The sequence below is a fragment of the Euleptes europaea genome, chromosome 3 (genome assembly GCF_029931775.1).
Source record: "Euleptes europaea isolate rEulEur1 chromosome 3, rEulEur1.hap1, whole genome shotgun sequence".
NCBI lineage: Eukaryota > Metazoa > Chordata > Lepidosauria > Squamata > Sphaerodactylidae > Euleptes > Euleptes europaea.
In genome coordinates, this window is record NC_079314.1 from 72,470,558 (window position 1) to 72,489,464 (window position 18,907).

The window sequence follows — 18,907 nt, forward strand, 5'->3', positions numbered from 1 at the left end:
GCACATTATCTTGATACTTACAGGACAATGATTAGCACATTACCTTTGATACTTTTTGCAGGACAATGATTCAGCTCAACCCCCCCCTTTCTGACTACATATTACTCTTCCTACACACTTGACACTGAGAGACACTGTCCTTCAGCGTTACTCCTCTGAAGATGCCTGCCACAGCTGCGGGAGAAACGTCAGGAAAGAAAATACCAAGACCACGGTCACACAGCCCGGATAACCTACAAGAACCAATTTCATTGGCCTATTTAATATTATTATTATTTTTGCTAGTCATAAATAGGGGGCAAGAGCAGCATGTTACAGATAACCTATTCCCTGACAATAGGACATCTTATTCAATCAGTTATCTGAGTTCAAAGATTCCACCACGTATTGCTCACATACAGGCGCAGTCTTAGTGATCACAGGTTACTGGCAAAAGCCAGTATGGGACCCCCAAATCACTGTTGCTACCATCTGCCAGGACCAAGGAGGGGCACCCCTCACCCTGTCTGAGGTACATGAGAACCAGCTGCCTGAGCCTCAGGTGGGGTGGAAAAAAGAGGCCATTGCTGAGTCAGCTGCCTGAGCCCCCGATACGGTTGGCAACCTCCAGGTGGTGGGTAGAGACCTCCCGCTTTCACAACTGATCTCCAGGAGACATAGATCAGTTTCCCTGGAGAAAAAGGCTGCTTTGGAAGGTAGACTCTATGGCATTATATCCCATTAAAGTGTTTACCCTCCCCAAACCCCACCCTCCTCAGGCTCCTCCCCCAAAATCTCCAGGAATTTCCCAACCCAGAGCTGGCAACCCTAGCCCCAGATGGGATAAGCATGAGTGGCCATTGCTGTGAGCAGATGGCCTGAGCCACACACAGGATGGTTTTGACTGGCAGAGGGAGGAGCCTGCTCTTTTGATTCTTTCCCCCCTTTCATTGAGGGGATTGGGCCATGGGTGGTTGGGGGCCCCCTTTGCAGGCCCTGGGGGAGCCGCCCTGTTGTTTATTGGCCAAGTCTACCCCTGCCCACATATTTAGTGTATCACCTTTCTTGTTTGCAGCGTTGAGTATAAATACATCTGCCTAATGACTGAACACTTCAGTGCATCTGATGAAGTGAGTTCTGACTTACAAAAGCCTATGCTGGAAGACATCTTGGTAGTCTTTAAGGTGCTACTAGACTCCTGATTTAGCAAAAAAAGGGGGGAAAGAAAGAAAAAGAAAAAGAAAGAAAGGAGAGAATGGTCAGCAAAAAAGAATGACTAGATTCTCAGCATGCTGAATTTTGCACAAAATATTCATTCTATCCTTCTGGTTTATTTGTATTAAATTGCAACTACGGATGGCCCTGACTAACAGGGCCTTTAAAAAGGAACAAAACCATATTATCTAGTTGTTTCCTATTTCCTTGTGATCCCAAAAGACAGGAAATGAGACTTAGAAAAACCCTAACTGTACAGACTCATCTGGACATTCCTGTGTCCTTAAGCAGTCATTATAAAATCTCTCTCTCAATGCTGAAGTAGCCAGGCAGTAGGAAATGGCAACTTGTGGCAACAATAAGGCAAAAATGAAAGCAACTTGAGTTCCTTACCAGTTCTTCCTTCAGCGTTGGCTGTATTGGTCAGCTTACCACTATGGGTAACAACAACAAGAGCATATTTTCTGCCAGGGACTAAGCCCCGGAAACACCATTCTGTCGCGTTTTTAACAAAATGTGCTTCCTTCTGTGAGCCATTTGGGTTATAAAGATCTAATTCATAGTGATCAAAATCTCCCAGTGCAGGGCTCCAGTTAAACCACAGACTCTCTGTCTTGTTCCGATTGGATCCTCTGAGACTGTTAACTGGAGCTGGAACTAAAATAATCATAAAAAGGAGTCAGTGGCCATTTATTGTGGATCCTCAACCATTTGTTATTAGGATGTGTAAAGGAGAAGATCAATTATGGTCACCTTACGAAGACAAAATAGAAATGGGCAAAAGGAAAATAATCTGCCTGTCTTTTGATCCTCCCCATTGGAACAGGTAGTGGAAATTGTATCTAATTAAATACAATTCTCAAATGGAAAGTTACAAACCTCCTTTCATACCTGCAATCACTGTTTAGGTGCCAAGAGCCATTTCTAGACCATAAACATGGTTTTGCGCACTTACACAGTATTCACCTTGGAAAAATTGCCGGTGAATTTCCCTGCTAATTTACTTGGATTTCACTCATGTTATCATCAGGCTGACTCAGGTAACTTTCATATTGGGCTGACCCAAGCACAACTCTGAAATGCATGGAAGTATCCTTAGTTACTGTGGTCTAATAGTGCCAAAACACAAATTAAACTCCACATGGCTTCTGCAGCCTATTTTATAATCAGGAATGCACTGGAAACAAAAGGAGAAATTATCTTGTACATGAAACACGTCCTCTCACAGAAAAGAATGGGAAGCCCAGGAGCTTGAATCTTATTCCATGAATATTGCATATAGCATAGGGCTCATTATGACCTAGTTAGAGAACTAGCAACCTTACTAGTAGCTTCGCCCAAAGTGGACAAGAATTGTTCAAGCCCATCTTGGTGCTGATGCATTAATCCATTACCTGTCCTCCCAAGGATGGATGTTTCATTAGTGAGCTCGCCACTGTGGGTAACAATCACCATTTTGTACAACCGGCCTTGCACTAAGTTCTGGAAAGAGTACTGCTGGAGACTTTGTTCCCCTGAAACTCTGTCTTGAAGAGACTTGTCTGGATTGTACAGGAAAATATCATATTTGTCCAGCTCTCCCTGAGAAGCAGTCCAGTTAAATGACAGGCGCCCAGTGGTGCTTTCTGTGACCTTCAGATTCGTGACAGCCGCCGGAACTGAAATCAGAGATAAAAGAGGAAGTATTGCATCCTTTCTAGTATGTTAAAAAAGGAAGAAAATTGTGGGTTGTCAAGTCTTAGAACTGGGGGAGCAGTCATGGCTCAGTGGTAAAGCACATGCACTGGGACAGGCCACAGCATCTGCTTTGGTTCTGGCATCTCCAGTTTAAAAAGGATCAAGTAGTAGGTGATGTGAAAGCCCTCCACTCAAGACCCTCTGCCAGAGTAGACAATGTGGCTTAGATAGGATGATGGTCTAATTAAGTATAAGGCAACTTCATGTGCTTTGCCTGAAAAAGCTCCCAGCCAGGTTCAGTTCCTGACATCTCCCATTAAAGGATTTAGATAGCAAATGTTGGGAAAGATCCTTCTCAGAGTAAGATCATTTGTGGTGGTGGTGGGGGGGGGGCGTTTTCTCCTGAAGACACAATACTGAGAGAGATGGGCCAATGGTCTGACAGTACAAGGAAGCTTTATGTGTTCATAAACCGTGCTTACAAAAAGACTAACATATGGCTTGTCTATTTATTTAGAAAATGTATACACCACCTCTCTAGAGAACTGCTAAAGTGGCTTACAACAAAGACAACAAAATCACACCAGTAAAAACAACCATTAAAAACAAAACCATTAAAGAATCACTAAAGCAAACTGACACCATTAAAACAAGCCATTAAAAACATGCTGACAACATTAAAACAAGCAAGGACTTAATATACACAGTTCCAAACCATACCATAAAGACTCTGCCTTTTGCAACAGATCTGCAAAATGGAGCTAGAAACAGATGGGAGGATTTCTCTACAAACCTGAAAGGAGACTCAGTTTGCAGAAAAATCTGAAATCTAAAAATATATACATCGTGGAATTAAACCCCCTCAATAATAGAAACAATGCCTGTAGATATAAGAAATCAATAGCCACTGAGCTCTCAGTGGCCATTTTGGAGGTTGCTATGCAACCACAATAATAAATCTGAGCCTTTCAAGTCTTGATTTCTGTAAAGAAAAATCTTTGCCGACCAAAACAACACTGGAAAAGGTCCTGTTTCCCCCCTCTGTTTTGTACCCTTCTAGAAATGGAATTGCTGTGGACAGGCCTGGCAGCGACCACCAGAGACTCACTACACAACTTGGGCTAGTCTGGTGATTGTGGCCACCATATATCTGAGCTAGGGTTGCCAGGTCCCTCTTCACCATTGGCGGGAGGTTTTTGGGGTGGAGCCTGAGGAGGGCAGGGTTTGGAGAAGGGAGGGACTTCAATGCCATAGACTCCAATTGCCAAAGAGGCCATTTTCTCCAGGTGAATTGATCTCTAATGGCTGGAGATCGGTTGTAATAGCAGGAGATCTCCAGCTAGTACCTGGAGGTTGGCAACCCTAATCTGAGCCCAGTCTGACAGAGTGGTGACAACTACCACACAACTGAACCTGGTGGTGGCCACTGCACATAGGGAAAATGGCCACTTTGGCAATTGGACTCTATGGCATTGAAGTCCCTCCCCTCCCCAAACCCCACCCTCCTCAGGCTCCACCCCAAAATCCTCCTGCCGGTGGCGAAGAGGGACCTGGCAACCCTAACTGTGCAGGTAGGCTTTGTGGCAGCACCTGACATGCAACTTGGCCTGGCCAAGTGCCAGTAGTAACCACACCATTTGGCTCAGCCCAGTGCCAGCAGTGACTGTGCAACTTGGCCAGACTTTTCCCTGGGATAAGCTGCAGAGAGAGAGAAGAAGGGCAAGCAGAAGAGAGAAGTGCAAATACAGGTAGGTTGGCTGACAAATGGGAAGGAGTGAAGGGAGGAAGGAAGAAAAGGGGAGAGGCCATGGGAGCTTCCCTGAAAGGGAAAGAGGAAATAGTAGGTGAGGGAAATATAGGGGGAAATGTGATGCCCCCCGCAAGTCCTTGATGATCCCCCCTTGTAACAGCATAAAATGCACATCAAACAGCCTAAAACTATGTAAATAAAATAAACCTCAGGCCAGAAGCAGACCATAAAATGTTTAAGAGGTAAAAACCCTTAATTAAAAGCAGAGTAAAAAGGAATATTTTAGCCTGGCACCTAAAAGTGAGGTAGGTACTAAGTCAGCATCACAGGGGAGGACATTCCAGCATCACCACTGAAAAAGCCCTCTCTCTGGTCACCACCTGCCCTCACCTCTGAATGTGGGGCCCAGAGAGAAGGGCTTCAGAAGAAGATGTTCGCTGACAGGCTGAACCATACAGGTGGAGGCGGTCCTTCAAGTGCTCTAAGTGCCCTGCCCCCCTACCCATTTAGGGCTTTAAAGGTAAAAACCAGGACCTTGAATTGTGCATGGAAACATGTCAGCAGCCAGTGTAAATCTTTCAGCACAGGGGTGATACCGTCCCTATATTCAGTCCCCCCACAATAACCTGTCCGCCACGTTACAAAGCAATTGAAATTTCCAGACGGTTGTCAAAGGCAGCCCCAAGTAAAGCAAATTAGAGTAATCTAACCTGGATGTGATCAGAGCATGGATCACTTTTTAAAGAACAACCATAGCTGGCACATCAGCCAAATTTGGTAAATGGTGTTAAGTGCCACTGAAGAACACTGAGAATCCAACAATAGGCCAGTGTGCAGTACCACCCCCTAGAATAAACCTGCTCTTCCGGGGGGGGGGTGAGTGCAACCTCCTCCAGGATAGGCTGATCCCTCAGTCCTTGAACAGCTTTGTCATTGGCCAACAGTCTTGTCCGAACAGTCTTGTCCGAACTGAGTCTCAGTTTACTGGCCCTCTTCCATTCCATTACCACACCTGTCCCCCAAGCACCTGTTCAGGACTTCCACTGACTCACCTTTTGATGATAGGGAGAAATAGAGCTGGGTGTCACCCCCGTATTGGTGGCACCAAACCAAATCCCAATACAATCTTTCCCAGTAGTTTCATGTAGATGTTAAACAACATGGGAGACAAGATGGATCTTTGCAAGACTCTATAGCATAAATGTTATGGGGCTGGGCACGCTATACTGGCAAATTCTTTCATGGCTTGCCAACAGGAATGGCAAATTTGTGAGTCATTAATGTAGGTTTTATTTTTAGATAACAAATATGGGAAAAATAAATGCTTATTTAAGCATCACCTGAGAAAATGACCCAAATGTGTTACTGTAGATTAATTAATATACAGTATTCTCACAAACATTAGTCTCAAGCAAAGTTCCTATTAATTTCAAGTGAATTGTTTGATGGAACGAGAATGCCATGTTTTAAAGTTATTTGCAGACTGCAGTAAAGTAGACCAGTTTTCTGAGCCTAACAAAGGCTTATAGCTGGAATGATTTAGGAAGGTCATGATAGATATTTTGGCAGTCATTCAATGGTGTAGGACCTCAACCATTGTATATTACTCTATTTTAGATAGAAAATTAATTGCAAAGAATAGCATTCACATATAAAAGAACTACATAAATACTGATGATATTCTCTTTGATTAAATAATAAGCAGGTCTTCCAATATATTTGATGTTTACAGCTACTTGCTGTTCCTCTAATAAAAATGCTGAAATTACCTGTCCGGCCTTCAGTTTCTGCCTGGCTGCTGAAAAGACCGCCACTGACTGTCAACACTTGTACTTTATATTTCTTGCCTGGTGTTAAATCTTCAAATTTGTGCTGCTTAGCAGTTGCGGGCTCTGATTTGTTGCTCAGAAAGGTGCCTTGTTCGGTCAGAAGTATGTCGTATCGTTCAGCTATGCCAGCGGCGCTCTGCCAGGTTACTACCAGTGAGTGGCTGCTGTACAGGTTGTCCATGTGTAATTCCCGAACAGGGGCAGGAACTAGGAACAATCATTTAAATGTGAGGAGGCACGTGCAATATTTCCTTGTGCATGGTGAGAATTATTAAATAATTAGTTGGAAACAACATTGTTGAATTTTATTTATCTATAGATCACACACCTTTTTTTGTATGACCTTGGTTCAATCAAATTTGGTCATATGGTCTGTATCCACACACTGTTGGGTATGGCGCTATCATTGTGCTATAGCAATCTTTTGCAAATGGATTTTCCTGTGTGGACAAAACAATCCAATAGAAAATGATTTCCAGAGTGCAATGATAGCACAATATGCAATGTGTATGTGTATATGGATTGATCCCTGGATACCTCAGCCAAATCAACCTGTTATCATTTCCTACCCCCGTAATGTAGAAAGAATGGAAGACAGTCATTTTGACTTTCTTTTTTTCACATGTTCTACCTTGAATCTCCATTCTGATTGTTATGAAGATTTTCTGCGGGATGGTGTGGAAAAGGTGTGGTAGACTGCCCACTCCAATATATTATAAATATTAGGGCTGAGATTGAACTAAAGGGTTTAAATGATTAATCATTCATTGATTAAGCAAATACATTTACTTTCTGAAAAAAAACTCAATAGAAGTGCTCTTTTTAAAGTTCTGAAAGGAAGAGTCTCTTGTCTCTTTGGCCATTTATGCAGGGCTGGTTCCCTGCAATCACCCCCGCTGACTGCTTTGGGGCTGCCTTTAGATTATGCATGCCTTTCCCGACCATCAGAAGTTTCCTTGTGCTCCCTGCACATTTCCATGTGTTCTGACCGCATTTTCCGAATTCCAGCTAAAGCGTCATCCAGAAAACATGGGCAAAATGCGCAGAAATGCACAGGGAAAACGAGGCGACCTCTGACAGTCGGGAAAGGCATGCATAATCAAAAGGAAGCCCCAAAGCAGTCGGTGGGGGTGATTGCAGGGAGGGAAACAGCCCTGAACAAATCGCCTTTGACAGGGCTGGTTCCAGGTGTGTGTGTGTGTGTGTGTGTGTGGGGAGGGGAGCTGGGCAGAGCTCTTTAACCAAAAATAAATGTTGCTTATCAAATGTAAATGACTGCTTGTCTGCAATCAGGACTTGCAGAATGAGGAAAGCTCACAGAGATTACAGTTGAGCACTATCAACTGTAGTTGCCAGTGATTCTTACTGCTAGAAATGAAACCACTGTAGGTTCACTCTGAAGAGCAATCTTTGGATACAAATAAAAGCCCATCTCAGCACTGATTTACTCTCTGAATTTTTAACATTGTTATAAAAAGTAATCATGGTTCAGTAATATAATACAAACCTTGCTATGAACAGAGAATTTGCATTGAAGTAACTTGTCCCTTCACCCTGACCAGGATGGCTCAGGCTAGCCTGATCCAGTCAGATCTCAGAAGCTAAGCAGGGTCAGCCCTGGTTAGTATTTGGATGGGAGACCACCAAGGAATACCAGGGTTGCTGTGCAGAGGAAGGCACTGGCAAAACCACCTCTGTTAGTCTCTTGCCATGAAAACCCCAAAAGGGGTCACCATAAGTCGGCTGCGACTTGACGGCACTTTACGCACACAACTTGTCCCTTCAGATATCAGACCACTAAATCATTCTCAGTTGCTGTTTTTGTTCAATTACCTGGGCGTTTAAATGTTATATGTACCTGAGTCTAATGTGAATGTGAATCATTGCTATATTTTTAAATCATATTTGTTGCAAGATGAAAAGGCCACACCTCTGACCACTCCAGGCAGTCACACCAACAAACATGTCAAGGGACCCAACAGTTAAGAATTTGGACATAAACTTACTGAGTGGCCCCAGAAGTACTAACCAGGGCCGACCCTACTTACAGTGCATTCCTAAGGAGAGTTACTCCAGTCTAAGCCCATTCATTTCATTTCAATGGGCTCAGACTGGAGTAACTCTCCTTAGGAATGCACTGTTAGTCTGAGATCTGATGAGATCAGACCAGCCTAGTCCATCCAGGTCAGGGCTTTTTGCTAATGGTGGTGGAAAGTGCTGTCATGTTGCAGCCAACTTATGGTGATCCTGTAGGGTTTTCAAGGCAAGAGACGTTGAGAGCTGGTTTGCCATTGCCTGCCTCTGCAATTAACCCTTGTGCCTCAGTACTTGGTCAGCAGCAGACTACATGGTCCCCTTTTTTCAGGAAGAAACTTACTTGTTCGTCCAAGCGCTGTTGAATTGTTGTGCAGGGTGCCACTGTTAGTCTGTACAATGACCTTGTATTGATCCCCTGCTTCTAGTTTGTTAAATGTGTGCTCATACACATGCTTGAAGACTGTCTGAGAATCAAGGGGATGATCATGATGGAGTATTGTGACTGTGTAAGAATCAACATCTCCTCCTCCAGGAGTCCAATTCACTTTCAAGCTGTTGGTCATTCCATTGGGTGAAATATGTACATTTTTGACAGCACTTGGAACTAAGGAGGGAAAATAGCCAAAGTGAACAGCCAAAGAAGTCAACAGATATTTTTTCTTAGCGTAGCGCTTAATTTTCTAAAGCTGCAGCAAACAAAACTGTGGAAGCCAGATTGCATTACACAATATAGAAAAGATTATATTTTGTTATTTTGTAACCAACAGTTTTTCAGAAGAGAGAGTTTAGCAGAATGTCACAACAGAAGAAGGCTCTAATGGCAAAAACTCATTGGGGGAAGAAGGGAAACGTACTCTCCAAAACGTTGATAATTACAAAACAGATATATAGCATGGGGTCCTACAAAATTTCCCATCCTTTTGCTGTCTACAGAAACGGAGAAGCCTAACCTGTCAATCCTTCTATGAAAGTGGATCGTTGTGTTTCTCCAGCTATTGTCATCACAACAATTTTGTAAAGGCGTCCCGGAGTTAGAGATGTAAAACGGAACTCTTCAAAGGTGTTTTCAAGACGAATGGGTGGGAAAACCTGCCTGTCACTGAAGAAAAGCTGAATCTCATATTGATCGACTTCCCCATCAGCTTTGGACCAAGTAACATGCAGATTTTCAGTGCTTCTGTCACTAAGAGTCAAATCCTTTACGGATTCGGGAACTGGGGAATGAATGACAGAACAGCGTCAGGCACACTTTTCCAGTAACAGTAATTATTGCCATATAGTATAATAATAAAATAATAAATGTCTCCATTAGAATGTTTTATTGGAAGCATTGATATATTTTAGGGCAATCGTTCATTAAACTTCAGTATGCCACAAATAATTATTTTTGAATATGGTTTGTATGGGTTATCCCCTCACCACAGGTTCGCATTACTTTCTTTAAATACAGTTCCTGTATATGCAACCCCTCCACGTGTTGACTGAATGCACGGAAAGGGAAAGCAGGCATGAGCGTGCCAACCCTACCCCTGCCTCAGCATGATCACCGGCATGGTGTCAACGTGCGAAGGCTGTGTCTGTGCATATGCTCCCTCGTCATCATCGGGGATGCTGCATTCCAAACACTGCCGACCATGGAAAGGGAGTGTGCTAGTGGATATTTCCTCTGTGCACAGGCGGAATGGTCACAAGCTGGTGAAATGCACTGGCAGGGGCCAGGCCAGGCAACTCGAGCCCATTCTCCCTCTTTGCACATTCGTTCAGCGTGCAGAAGGGTTGTGCGCACAAGGCACACTGTGTGATCAACGCAGTGACACATATTGATATATTATTCAATCAATAACATAAACACACTGGATTAAGTTCAGAAACATACTTCAGTTAAATACTTTTGTTAAATACTTGATATCACTAGGACTTGTAGCAATAAACTTCCAAATAAGTGAGATATTCCAAGGTATCATTGAGGTTCTAGTATGACACTCTTAACCTCTAACCACTACACCACACCAGCCCTGGGTCCTGGGCTGATCCAGAACCTGTGCGAGCTGTAACGGCCACATGGAATTTCTGCTTGTACATATTTTTATTTTTGTCCATCCATGGAAGACTCCATGCCTATAAATCCATTCCAGGTAACTTTTCAAGGGTACCAGAATCTGCAACTGTTCCAAGCCAGGGTTTACTTACGGTTCTTACAATGGGTTGGAATTAACTGCTATGAAGGACTATGATGAACCCCATTCTCTTTCCTTTGTTTCATGCTAATTTATTCTGAATAAAGTTATACTTCTTTTAACTGAGAAGACCCTCAACATATTCCTGTCGGCCTTTTACAACTGCATGCACAACTGCTTTAGTTCATATAGAATTGCTCCCTCTGTGTGACTTAATGGGGAACCCTTATATTTGGGAGAGGTCCATGTGTACATCAGAAGCCCCTAACCATAAACTTATTTTATCAGGGTAGCTATTTTTTACACCCATTTTAATTCTTCTAAAATATTCACCCTTTTTCTTCTATGACACACAGTTCCAATTTAATCATATATTTTAAACAATTAAGCTTCTCTTTTTAAAGAAAGCATTCAAATATTTGCAGATACTGTCTCCTTCCTACTGAATATCTTGGGTTGTCACTCTGAGAACATGTTTGCTTACTTGTTCTTCCACTGGCCCTTTCACTAGTTTCATATTTTCCACTCCTTGTGCTAACAGTCACACTGTAAAGCCGCCCTGGAACCAGGTTAGTGAACACACATTCGTTTTTCTCCTTAGGGATGGTTTTTGTTTGGATGAAGTCATTGTTGTGCTTGATGATCACTTCATAATTATCATAGTCTCCCGTGGCATGTAGCCAGGACACCTTTAAATAGTCACTTCTTGCAGAATTGCTCACCGTTAATCCCTGGACGCTTGAAGGCACTGAAAGACACAACACACTTCTAAGTGTCCTGATTTCAGAAACAATAAATGTGCACTGCAAGCTGAAGCTAATGCATGAAAGAAAATGGAAGTGTGAGGCCAGAGAGGCCCAGCTCTGATACAGAGCTCTAGTTGTGCACAGTTACACGTGATTAGTTGGTCCACAGTGTGGATGGGGATGCCCATTCAGAAGAACATTCGGATAGGGTACAGACGATTACACTGTGTAATTCAATGGTACTCATTTGTAACAATAATGATTTGCAATCTATAGTGCAATTCCCTTTACACATATGAATACCAACAACAGCAACTTTCTTGCCAAATTCACTGTCACCTATCTTCAAGGGCAATGAGAACAATCTTTCTGCAGGTAGTTTCTGGAGGAATTACAATCCTATGCATATTTACTTAATTCTGAGTAAGCCTGCATAGGAATGCACTGCTGAAGTCAACAGGCTTAGAATGGTGTAATTCTACTTAGGACCACATTGTTAATGACCTTATTTTTAGCTACTTTTGTACACATATTATTACACTGCTGAAAAATACTAATTACTGTATTTGATTTTTGAATGTCTTTTTTGGTTCTTTACCTCTTAGGTCAACTTTCCTTACATCAGCCTCTAGACATATAAAGTATTTTTAAACTCATTTGACTTTTTTTCCATTAACTTCAGAGGCCATTGAAGTTAGGCCACCGTTTTACTCTCCCTATGGTGTGTGTATATGTGTTAATGACCTCTCATGCACAGGCACATCCTTCTCTCCTCTTTACCTGTTCTCTCTTGACTAAAGGAATGCTTTTCATATTTCCCGCTCTTTGTAGTTATTGTCACATTGTAGAGTCTCCCAGGAACGAGGGTGTTGAAGGAACATTCACTGGTAGATTTTGCAGTGGTGAGAGTCTGAAGCGTCTTTCCTTCATGAGACAGCGTTACCAAATAGCTATCTACATCTCCAGTAGCCGGCAGCCAAGAAACGCTCAGGTAGTCACTGCGCCCTGAATTGTTCACTGTTACCCCGGTTACACTGGAAGGAACTATGCAACAAAGCAATCAGAAGTATATCTACAGAAAGTTTTCTTATACCACACACTCTTACTATTATAATAGAATGGACCAAGCAATCTGCTTGGATACATTCGCTCTAGATGGCGATGAAAAAAGCTAATGCGTTACCCATCTCGTTTATGAGACAAGAAATACATTTGCTAGGATGTTGCTTGTATAAAAGCAGGCTGCTGAATCATCAGATTGTTGCAGATTACATGGAGCTTTGCCGGCCACTGAAAACTTATATTTAGATGCTACTTGTTACCCTGAATGCAAAAAAGCAAAACCAATCTGCATCCGTTAACAGATAGAGGGCAAGAAGCAGCCAAGCATCCCTCCATTGTAACTGGATCCAGTTCAGCTGAAAATCTCTTCTCCCAATAACATGAGCTTCCATTTTAAGTAACATTTGTCTTAAAAAAAAAAATTTACCAGCTGGTTGGGAAGCAATTTTAGTTGAAAAGCAGAATAAAGATATAATAAATAAACAAAGCCAAACAAAATGAAATAACCACAAGGAGTAACATAACCATGAAATCATATGGCGCATTAAAACTACAGTACGTTTATTACAGCAATGAATTATGAGAATGATGTATAATTATTGGGAGTTTCCTGCCCTCTAGTGGAAATAATTGTAACTGCTCCCCTCAGATATAACAAAGTTCATGCTTACAACTCCTGCAGCAAGCAGAGGATCCAGCCAGCTTTTTCACAGAGTCTTGCCCAATTCTCCTCCTTAGTACAGCCCCAGACCCACATGGCTTTTATCCATGCAGGTCCCATAGAGCCTAGCAGGTCCCAACAGCAAAAAACCTGGTTGGGTCCCACCTAGGGTTGCCAACTGCCAGGTAGTGGCGGCACGAGGGCTCAAAGAAAACAACTACGTTGAATAAAGCAATTTAGTATAAAGGTATACAGGCATTGACCTTATGCCCAAACATAAACATGACATGTATTGTTACACAATCACAAATCAATATACAGTCACAACATCACAAACCAATCCCCATAAATGGAAACCAAGGCACCCAATTAGGGAACTCCCGCCAGGGAGCAAACAATAGTCCAAAGCGCTTTCATGAAATTTCCTGCGCACCTGAATTCCACATAGACGCAGTATTTTAGCTGACGGTCAACTGGACAACGTGCTTAATTTCAATTGGATTTTAAAGCATTATTGTTGCCGACAAGTCCTTTGGAGCTGAAGAAAGCCTTCTGAAACGTGCATCAATGACTAGCCACGCGTTCTCCAATTTTCTTCTTCTTTTTGACCCTGCTTCGTACTTATAATTTGCTCTTGGACAGGAGCTTCCCATTCCGGTGGTTTCAGTTGGATTATTATATTCTCCCGGGAGGGGAGGTTTCCACTCTGGTGGTTTTACTTTGGACTATTGTTTCAGTTGGACTATTATATTATCCCGGGAGGGAGGAGGTTTCCACTCTGGTGGTTTTACTTTGGACTATTGTTTGCTCCCGGGCGGGAGTTCCCTAACTGGGTGCCTTGGTTTCCATTTATGAGGATTGGTTTGTGATTTTGTGACTGTATATTGATTTGTGATTGTGTAACAATACATGTCATGTTTATGTTTGGGCATAAGGTCAATGCCTGTATACCTTTATACTAAGTTGCTTTATTCAACATAGTTGTTTTCTTTGAGCCCTCGTACCGCCATTTTCTTCAATTTATATTAACTGTGGCACAGGTGTTTCTATTTATAGTAACTGCCAGGTAGTAGCAGGAGATCTGCTAATTCAACTGATCTCCAGCTGATAGAGATCAGATTGCCTGGAGAAAAATGGCCGCTTTGCCAATTGAACTCTATGGCACTAAAGTCCCTCCCCTCCCCAAACCCCGCCCTCCTCAGGCTCCGCCCCAAAAACCTCCCACCGGTGGCGAAGAGGGACCTGGCAACCCTATCCACATCTAATTGCAGGGGGAAATGCACACTCTCCTTTTTTTAGACGTTACGGAGAAGTGCAGGGAAAGAAAGTACAAGGCATTCCCACTTCCTTTTCCTCTTGCAAAAGAGCAATCTCCCGCCATTGGCGAAGAGGGACCTGGCAATCCTAGTCCCACCATATATATTTTTCCTGCTGATTAACCGCTTTCAAACCATTCACTGCTCTTTGATTTCATCTAAAATTCAATGTAAATAAATATGCTGCTGAATTGCTTTCTTAAAGAAATTTGTTTAAATACTGCAGTTCTGTCACTGACATACCACTGACATACCTTGACTGAATAATTCTGTCAGTTTAAAATTCAACATGTTTTCACCCGTCTGGAGAAATAATAATTATGCATTCCCGTGAGACCTACATGTTGTACTTAATTTTTTTTTTATTCTTACAAGTCACAAATTTCCTCAAGCACAATTCCTTTTAATTTTTGATAGTGCTCTAAGCTCTTTTGTTTACAAAGGCTTTTAATTTCAGCTAATACATTTAACTCCTTGCCTGTTAAATGTATCGATATTTGCAATCCTGTTGTTTTAAATGTTTATCAGGCTGTTTTTGTGTAGTTTTAGTCTGATAGTTTTAATATTTGTATAAAGGGTTTTTATTATTGTATTATCAGTGATATATTTTAAATTGCTTTTATTTCGTTAGCTGCTTTGGAGGTCTATTGTTCCCCAAATCTGAATATATATGTGTGTTTTTTAAATTATAATCGTTATCATGCATGCTTAAGAGCAGCTGTTTGAACAATTGCTTGAGCAGGCTGAAGACTACAAACTCTATGATGCAGTACAATAGGGAGAACCACATTACCCGAAAAATGCTGAATCAAGCAACTGAAAGCACTGAAGAAAGAATGGGAGTGCACAGAGAGTTCACGAATATGTGTAAAGGGGGGTGACCTTCCTGTGAAATGGCAACAAAATTCTGCCTGCAACTTTGCATGTGCTTAGGTTTAACCTTTCAAGAAGGTTCAACTTTCCTGTATTATATTTACCTGTTCTCCCTTCTGCAATTGTTTGTCTGGAAGATATGCCTCCACTAACAGTGATGACAACCACAGAATAGAGCCCTCCAGGTTTCAGAGAGTAGAAGTGGTAACTGTTGGTGTCACTGGAAACGCTCTCATTTTTAATGACAACATTTTCATGGATGAGCAACACTTGGTACGAGTCTACATCTCCATGTGCCCTTATCCAGGTGGTAAACAGGCTGTTGGTCATCCCTTGGTTTTCCACAGTCAAGCTTGTCACCTGAGCAGGAACTGCAATTCAAGATCATCATTAGGGTTAGTGAGGGAGAAATTTATTCTGAGCAAACCAAACCATCATAACAATAAAAGCTGCAACACAGCAGTTAGGATTGCAGGCAATACCAAAGCTTTCTTCCATCTGATGGGATAGGAATGAGGAACTGTCTACAGCAAAACACAAGAATTCTGTAATTAATTATTCAAAAGAGTTTTTTTGTAGAAAGAAGAGGGGAAACATGTTTGTTGAGCTGATCTATGAGTTGCTATGGTGAGGATGTGGCACTTAGCAGTGGGACAAGGAGACACCTAGGGATACCAGTCCAGACCCCTGCCTCTTGTTTCCCTCTGTCTCTTGGAGCAGCAGCAAAAAAAATGGTTAAAGAATGGCCATTAGGCCAATGGCATGACATCACTTCCAGGAAAAAACCAGATGTGATGCCACGCCTCTCGAGGAATCACTGGAAACTTGATGGTAAAATGGTAGAGTTTTTGGCAATTCCTAGAAAGGCAAACCACTGCTTATGGCTGCCCCCTTGCCCCCCCTCCCCATCTCCCACTCATACTTTTGTGTCATTGCTGGAACTCTGGCCTACTGATGAACAGATACCCTCTCTCTGTTGAGTTTTATGTTCTGCTCCACCTGCCTTCCAGTTTAACTTGGGTAATTTCTAAAAGTAATTTTTCAGAATGAACAGTGAGGTGGCCAAGTTTGCAGATGACACCAAATTATTTAGGGTGGGTAAAACAAAATCGGACTGTGAAGAGCTCCAAAAGGATCTCTACAAACTGGAAGAATGGGCATTAAAATGGCAAACGAGATTCAATGTGAGCAAGTGTAAAGTGATGCATATTGGGGCAAAAAATCCCAACTTCACAAATACACTGATGGGATCTGTGCTGGCAGTGACAGACCAAGAAAGGGATCTTGGGGTGGTAGTGGATTGTTCGATGATGTCAACCCATGTGCAGCTGCTGTGAAAAAGGCAAATTCCATGCTGGCCATAATTAGACAAAGAATAGAAAATAAAACTGCTGCTATCATACTACCCTTGTACAAATCTATGATGAGACCACAAGTGGAATACTGTGTACAGTTCTGGTCACCACACCTAAAAAGGGATATTGCAGAGCTTGAGAAGGTGCAGAAAACAGCAACCAAAATGATCAGGGGACTAGAGCAACTACCCTATGAGGAGTGGTTAAAACGCTTGGAAAGCGTTTGATAGCTTGGAAAGAAGGCAGTTAAGGGGAGGCATGATAGAGGTCTATAAAATAATGCATGGTATGGAGAGAGTGGACAGGGAGAAGTTTTTCTCCCTCTCTCATAATATTAGAACGTGGGGTCATTTGCTGAAACTGGAGGGTGAGAGATTCAAAACAGATAAAAGGAAATATTTCTTCACACAACACATAGATAAATTGTGGAACTCCCTCCCCCAGGATGTGGTGATGGCTGCCAACTTGGAAAGCTTTAAGAGTTCATGGAGGAGAGGGCTATTCATGGCTACTAGTCAAAATGAATACTAGTCATGATGCACACCTATTATCTCCAAGATCAGAGGAGCATGCCTATTATATTAGGTGCTTTGGAACACAGGCAGGATAATGCTGGTGCAGTTGTCTTGTTTGTGGGCTTCCTAGAGGCACCTGGTTGGCCACTGTGTGAACAGACTGCTGGACTTGATGGACCTTGGCCTGATCCAACATGGCCTTTCTTATGTTGAATTTGCTGCCATTTTCAGAATGTGGCTCCCCCCACCCATGCCACCAAGTGCGCAAGTGAACAGTGATTAAAATAACTATGCAAAAAGAATCTTGATGCAAAGTACAATACTTTTGCATGAACACAGCACCTATGTTTAAAAGGCATATACTTATTCAAGATCAGTGCCTAACTCCAAGAAAGAAATACATAGCTGTTACACTTTAACAAATGAAAAGAACAAGAGTCTAGTAGCATCTTAAAGATTAACACAATTTTTGGCAGGGTATGAGCTTTCTTGAGTCACAGTTCACTTCTTCAGACTCATGAAAACTCATACCAAGCCAGAAATTTTGTTAGTCTTTAAGGTGCTGCTGGACTCTTGCTCTTTTCTACTGCTACAGACAGACTAACATTGTGACTTTAACAAAAGTTAGGATTCACAATATGTCAAATGTATGATACCTGTACGTCCTACCACGGAAGTCCCATTGGTCAAATCCCCACTGATGCTGGTGACAGTAGCTGTGTACTTTCGACCAGGTAATAGGTTAGTGTAAGTGAATTCCTTGGCTTCTTTAGGAAGAGCCTTGTTTATGACTGTAAGTGTTCTGTCTCCAAGTGAAACCAGATAACCATCCCACTCAGACTCAGGTGGCAGCCACATGATAGTAAGGGAAGATTCGTTTGCATGCTTTACACGGAGTTGAAGAACTGGTTCTGGATCTGTGGGAATGATAAAGAAAAGGAGTTAATGCTACAGATATATGTGTCTCATCATTATTTATGTATTTTTTTAATTTTATTAGATTTTTAACCCACCCTTTCCCAACCAAAGTTGGGAGCATTGCAGAGTTATGAAGAGCTTTATTAAAAAGAAATTTCATGGTATACTCGCCTGTGTTAAGTTGGAGCCTTTCATCTAACAAAACATTAATTTTCCTACATATTTAAGCCATCACTCTAATATCAAATGCCAAACTAGTTTTTAATTACAGGATGGATTTTAGCTATTACCACTTATACTTATTTTATTAACAAATAATATATTAAAGAGATGAATATGAAAATGACCAGAATTGTTCAAACATTAAACACTAGTTATATTCTACTATGTTCTCTCCATGGGTTACTTAGAGCTTCTTCTCATGACACCATCTCCACGTGGAACCCACAAAATACAGTTTTTATATGCTGTTTGCATTACAGAGCAAACTGATTTGTGTGTATAGGATTGCGATGTGGCTAAGTCTACACTATGTCTCCGTGACACCTAAAACCATCACCAAGAATGTTTGGCAATGATTTGTATACAAGCCATATGGGTAGGCCTAATTCACATGGCAAATGAGTAAACACAAAAAAGTTTATTGCGTTGAATCATACACAGGCAATTACAAGGAGCCCAGAGGTGCCAACTGTATAATGAAAAGAGGCATGTTAATAACTGAGGCTGTGCTCACAGCTTTTAAAGCTGTAAAGAGTGTGCTTTCACTGTTTGCAGAATGAGTTGTTTTAAGGGTG

The 18,907-nt window shown here is 42.0% G+C and overlaps 1 protein-coding gene across 1 annotated transcript in view; it reads right to left on the reverse strand.

The window, feature by feature from the left end:
• The window catches only part of PTPRB (protein tyrosine phosphatase receptor type B), a 78,222-nt gene that overhangs the window by 26,885 nt on the left and 32,430 nt on the right, over nucleotides 1-18,907 (reverse strand). The window contains exons 9-17 of the mRNA XM_056847185.1: nucleotides 17,849-18,109; nucleotides 15,427-15,693; nucleotides 12,191-12,454; nucleotides 11,149-11,412; nucleotides 9,438-9,701; nucleotides 8,828-9,091; nucleotides 6,391-6,657; nucleotides 2,589-2,852; nucleotides 1,588-1,851 (exon numbers count right to left, since the gene is read on the reverse strand). Coding sequence (XP_056703163.1) covers nucleotides 1,588-1,851; nucleotides 2,589-2,852; nucleotides 6,391-6,657; nucleotides 8,828-9,091; nucleotides 9,438-9,701; nucleotides 11,149-11,412; nucleotides 12,191-12,454; nucleotides 15,427-15,693; nucleotides 17,849-18,109 — 2,379 coding nt within the window. The remainder of the gene's footprint in view (nucleotides 1-1,587; nucleotides 1,852-2,588; nucleotides 2,853-6,390; nucleotides 6,658-8,827; nucleotides 9,092-9,437; nucleotides 9,702-11,148; nucleotides 11,413-12,190; nucleotides 12,455-15,426; nucleotides 15,694-17,848; nucleotides 18,110-18,907) is intronic.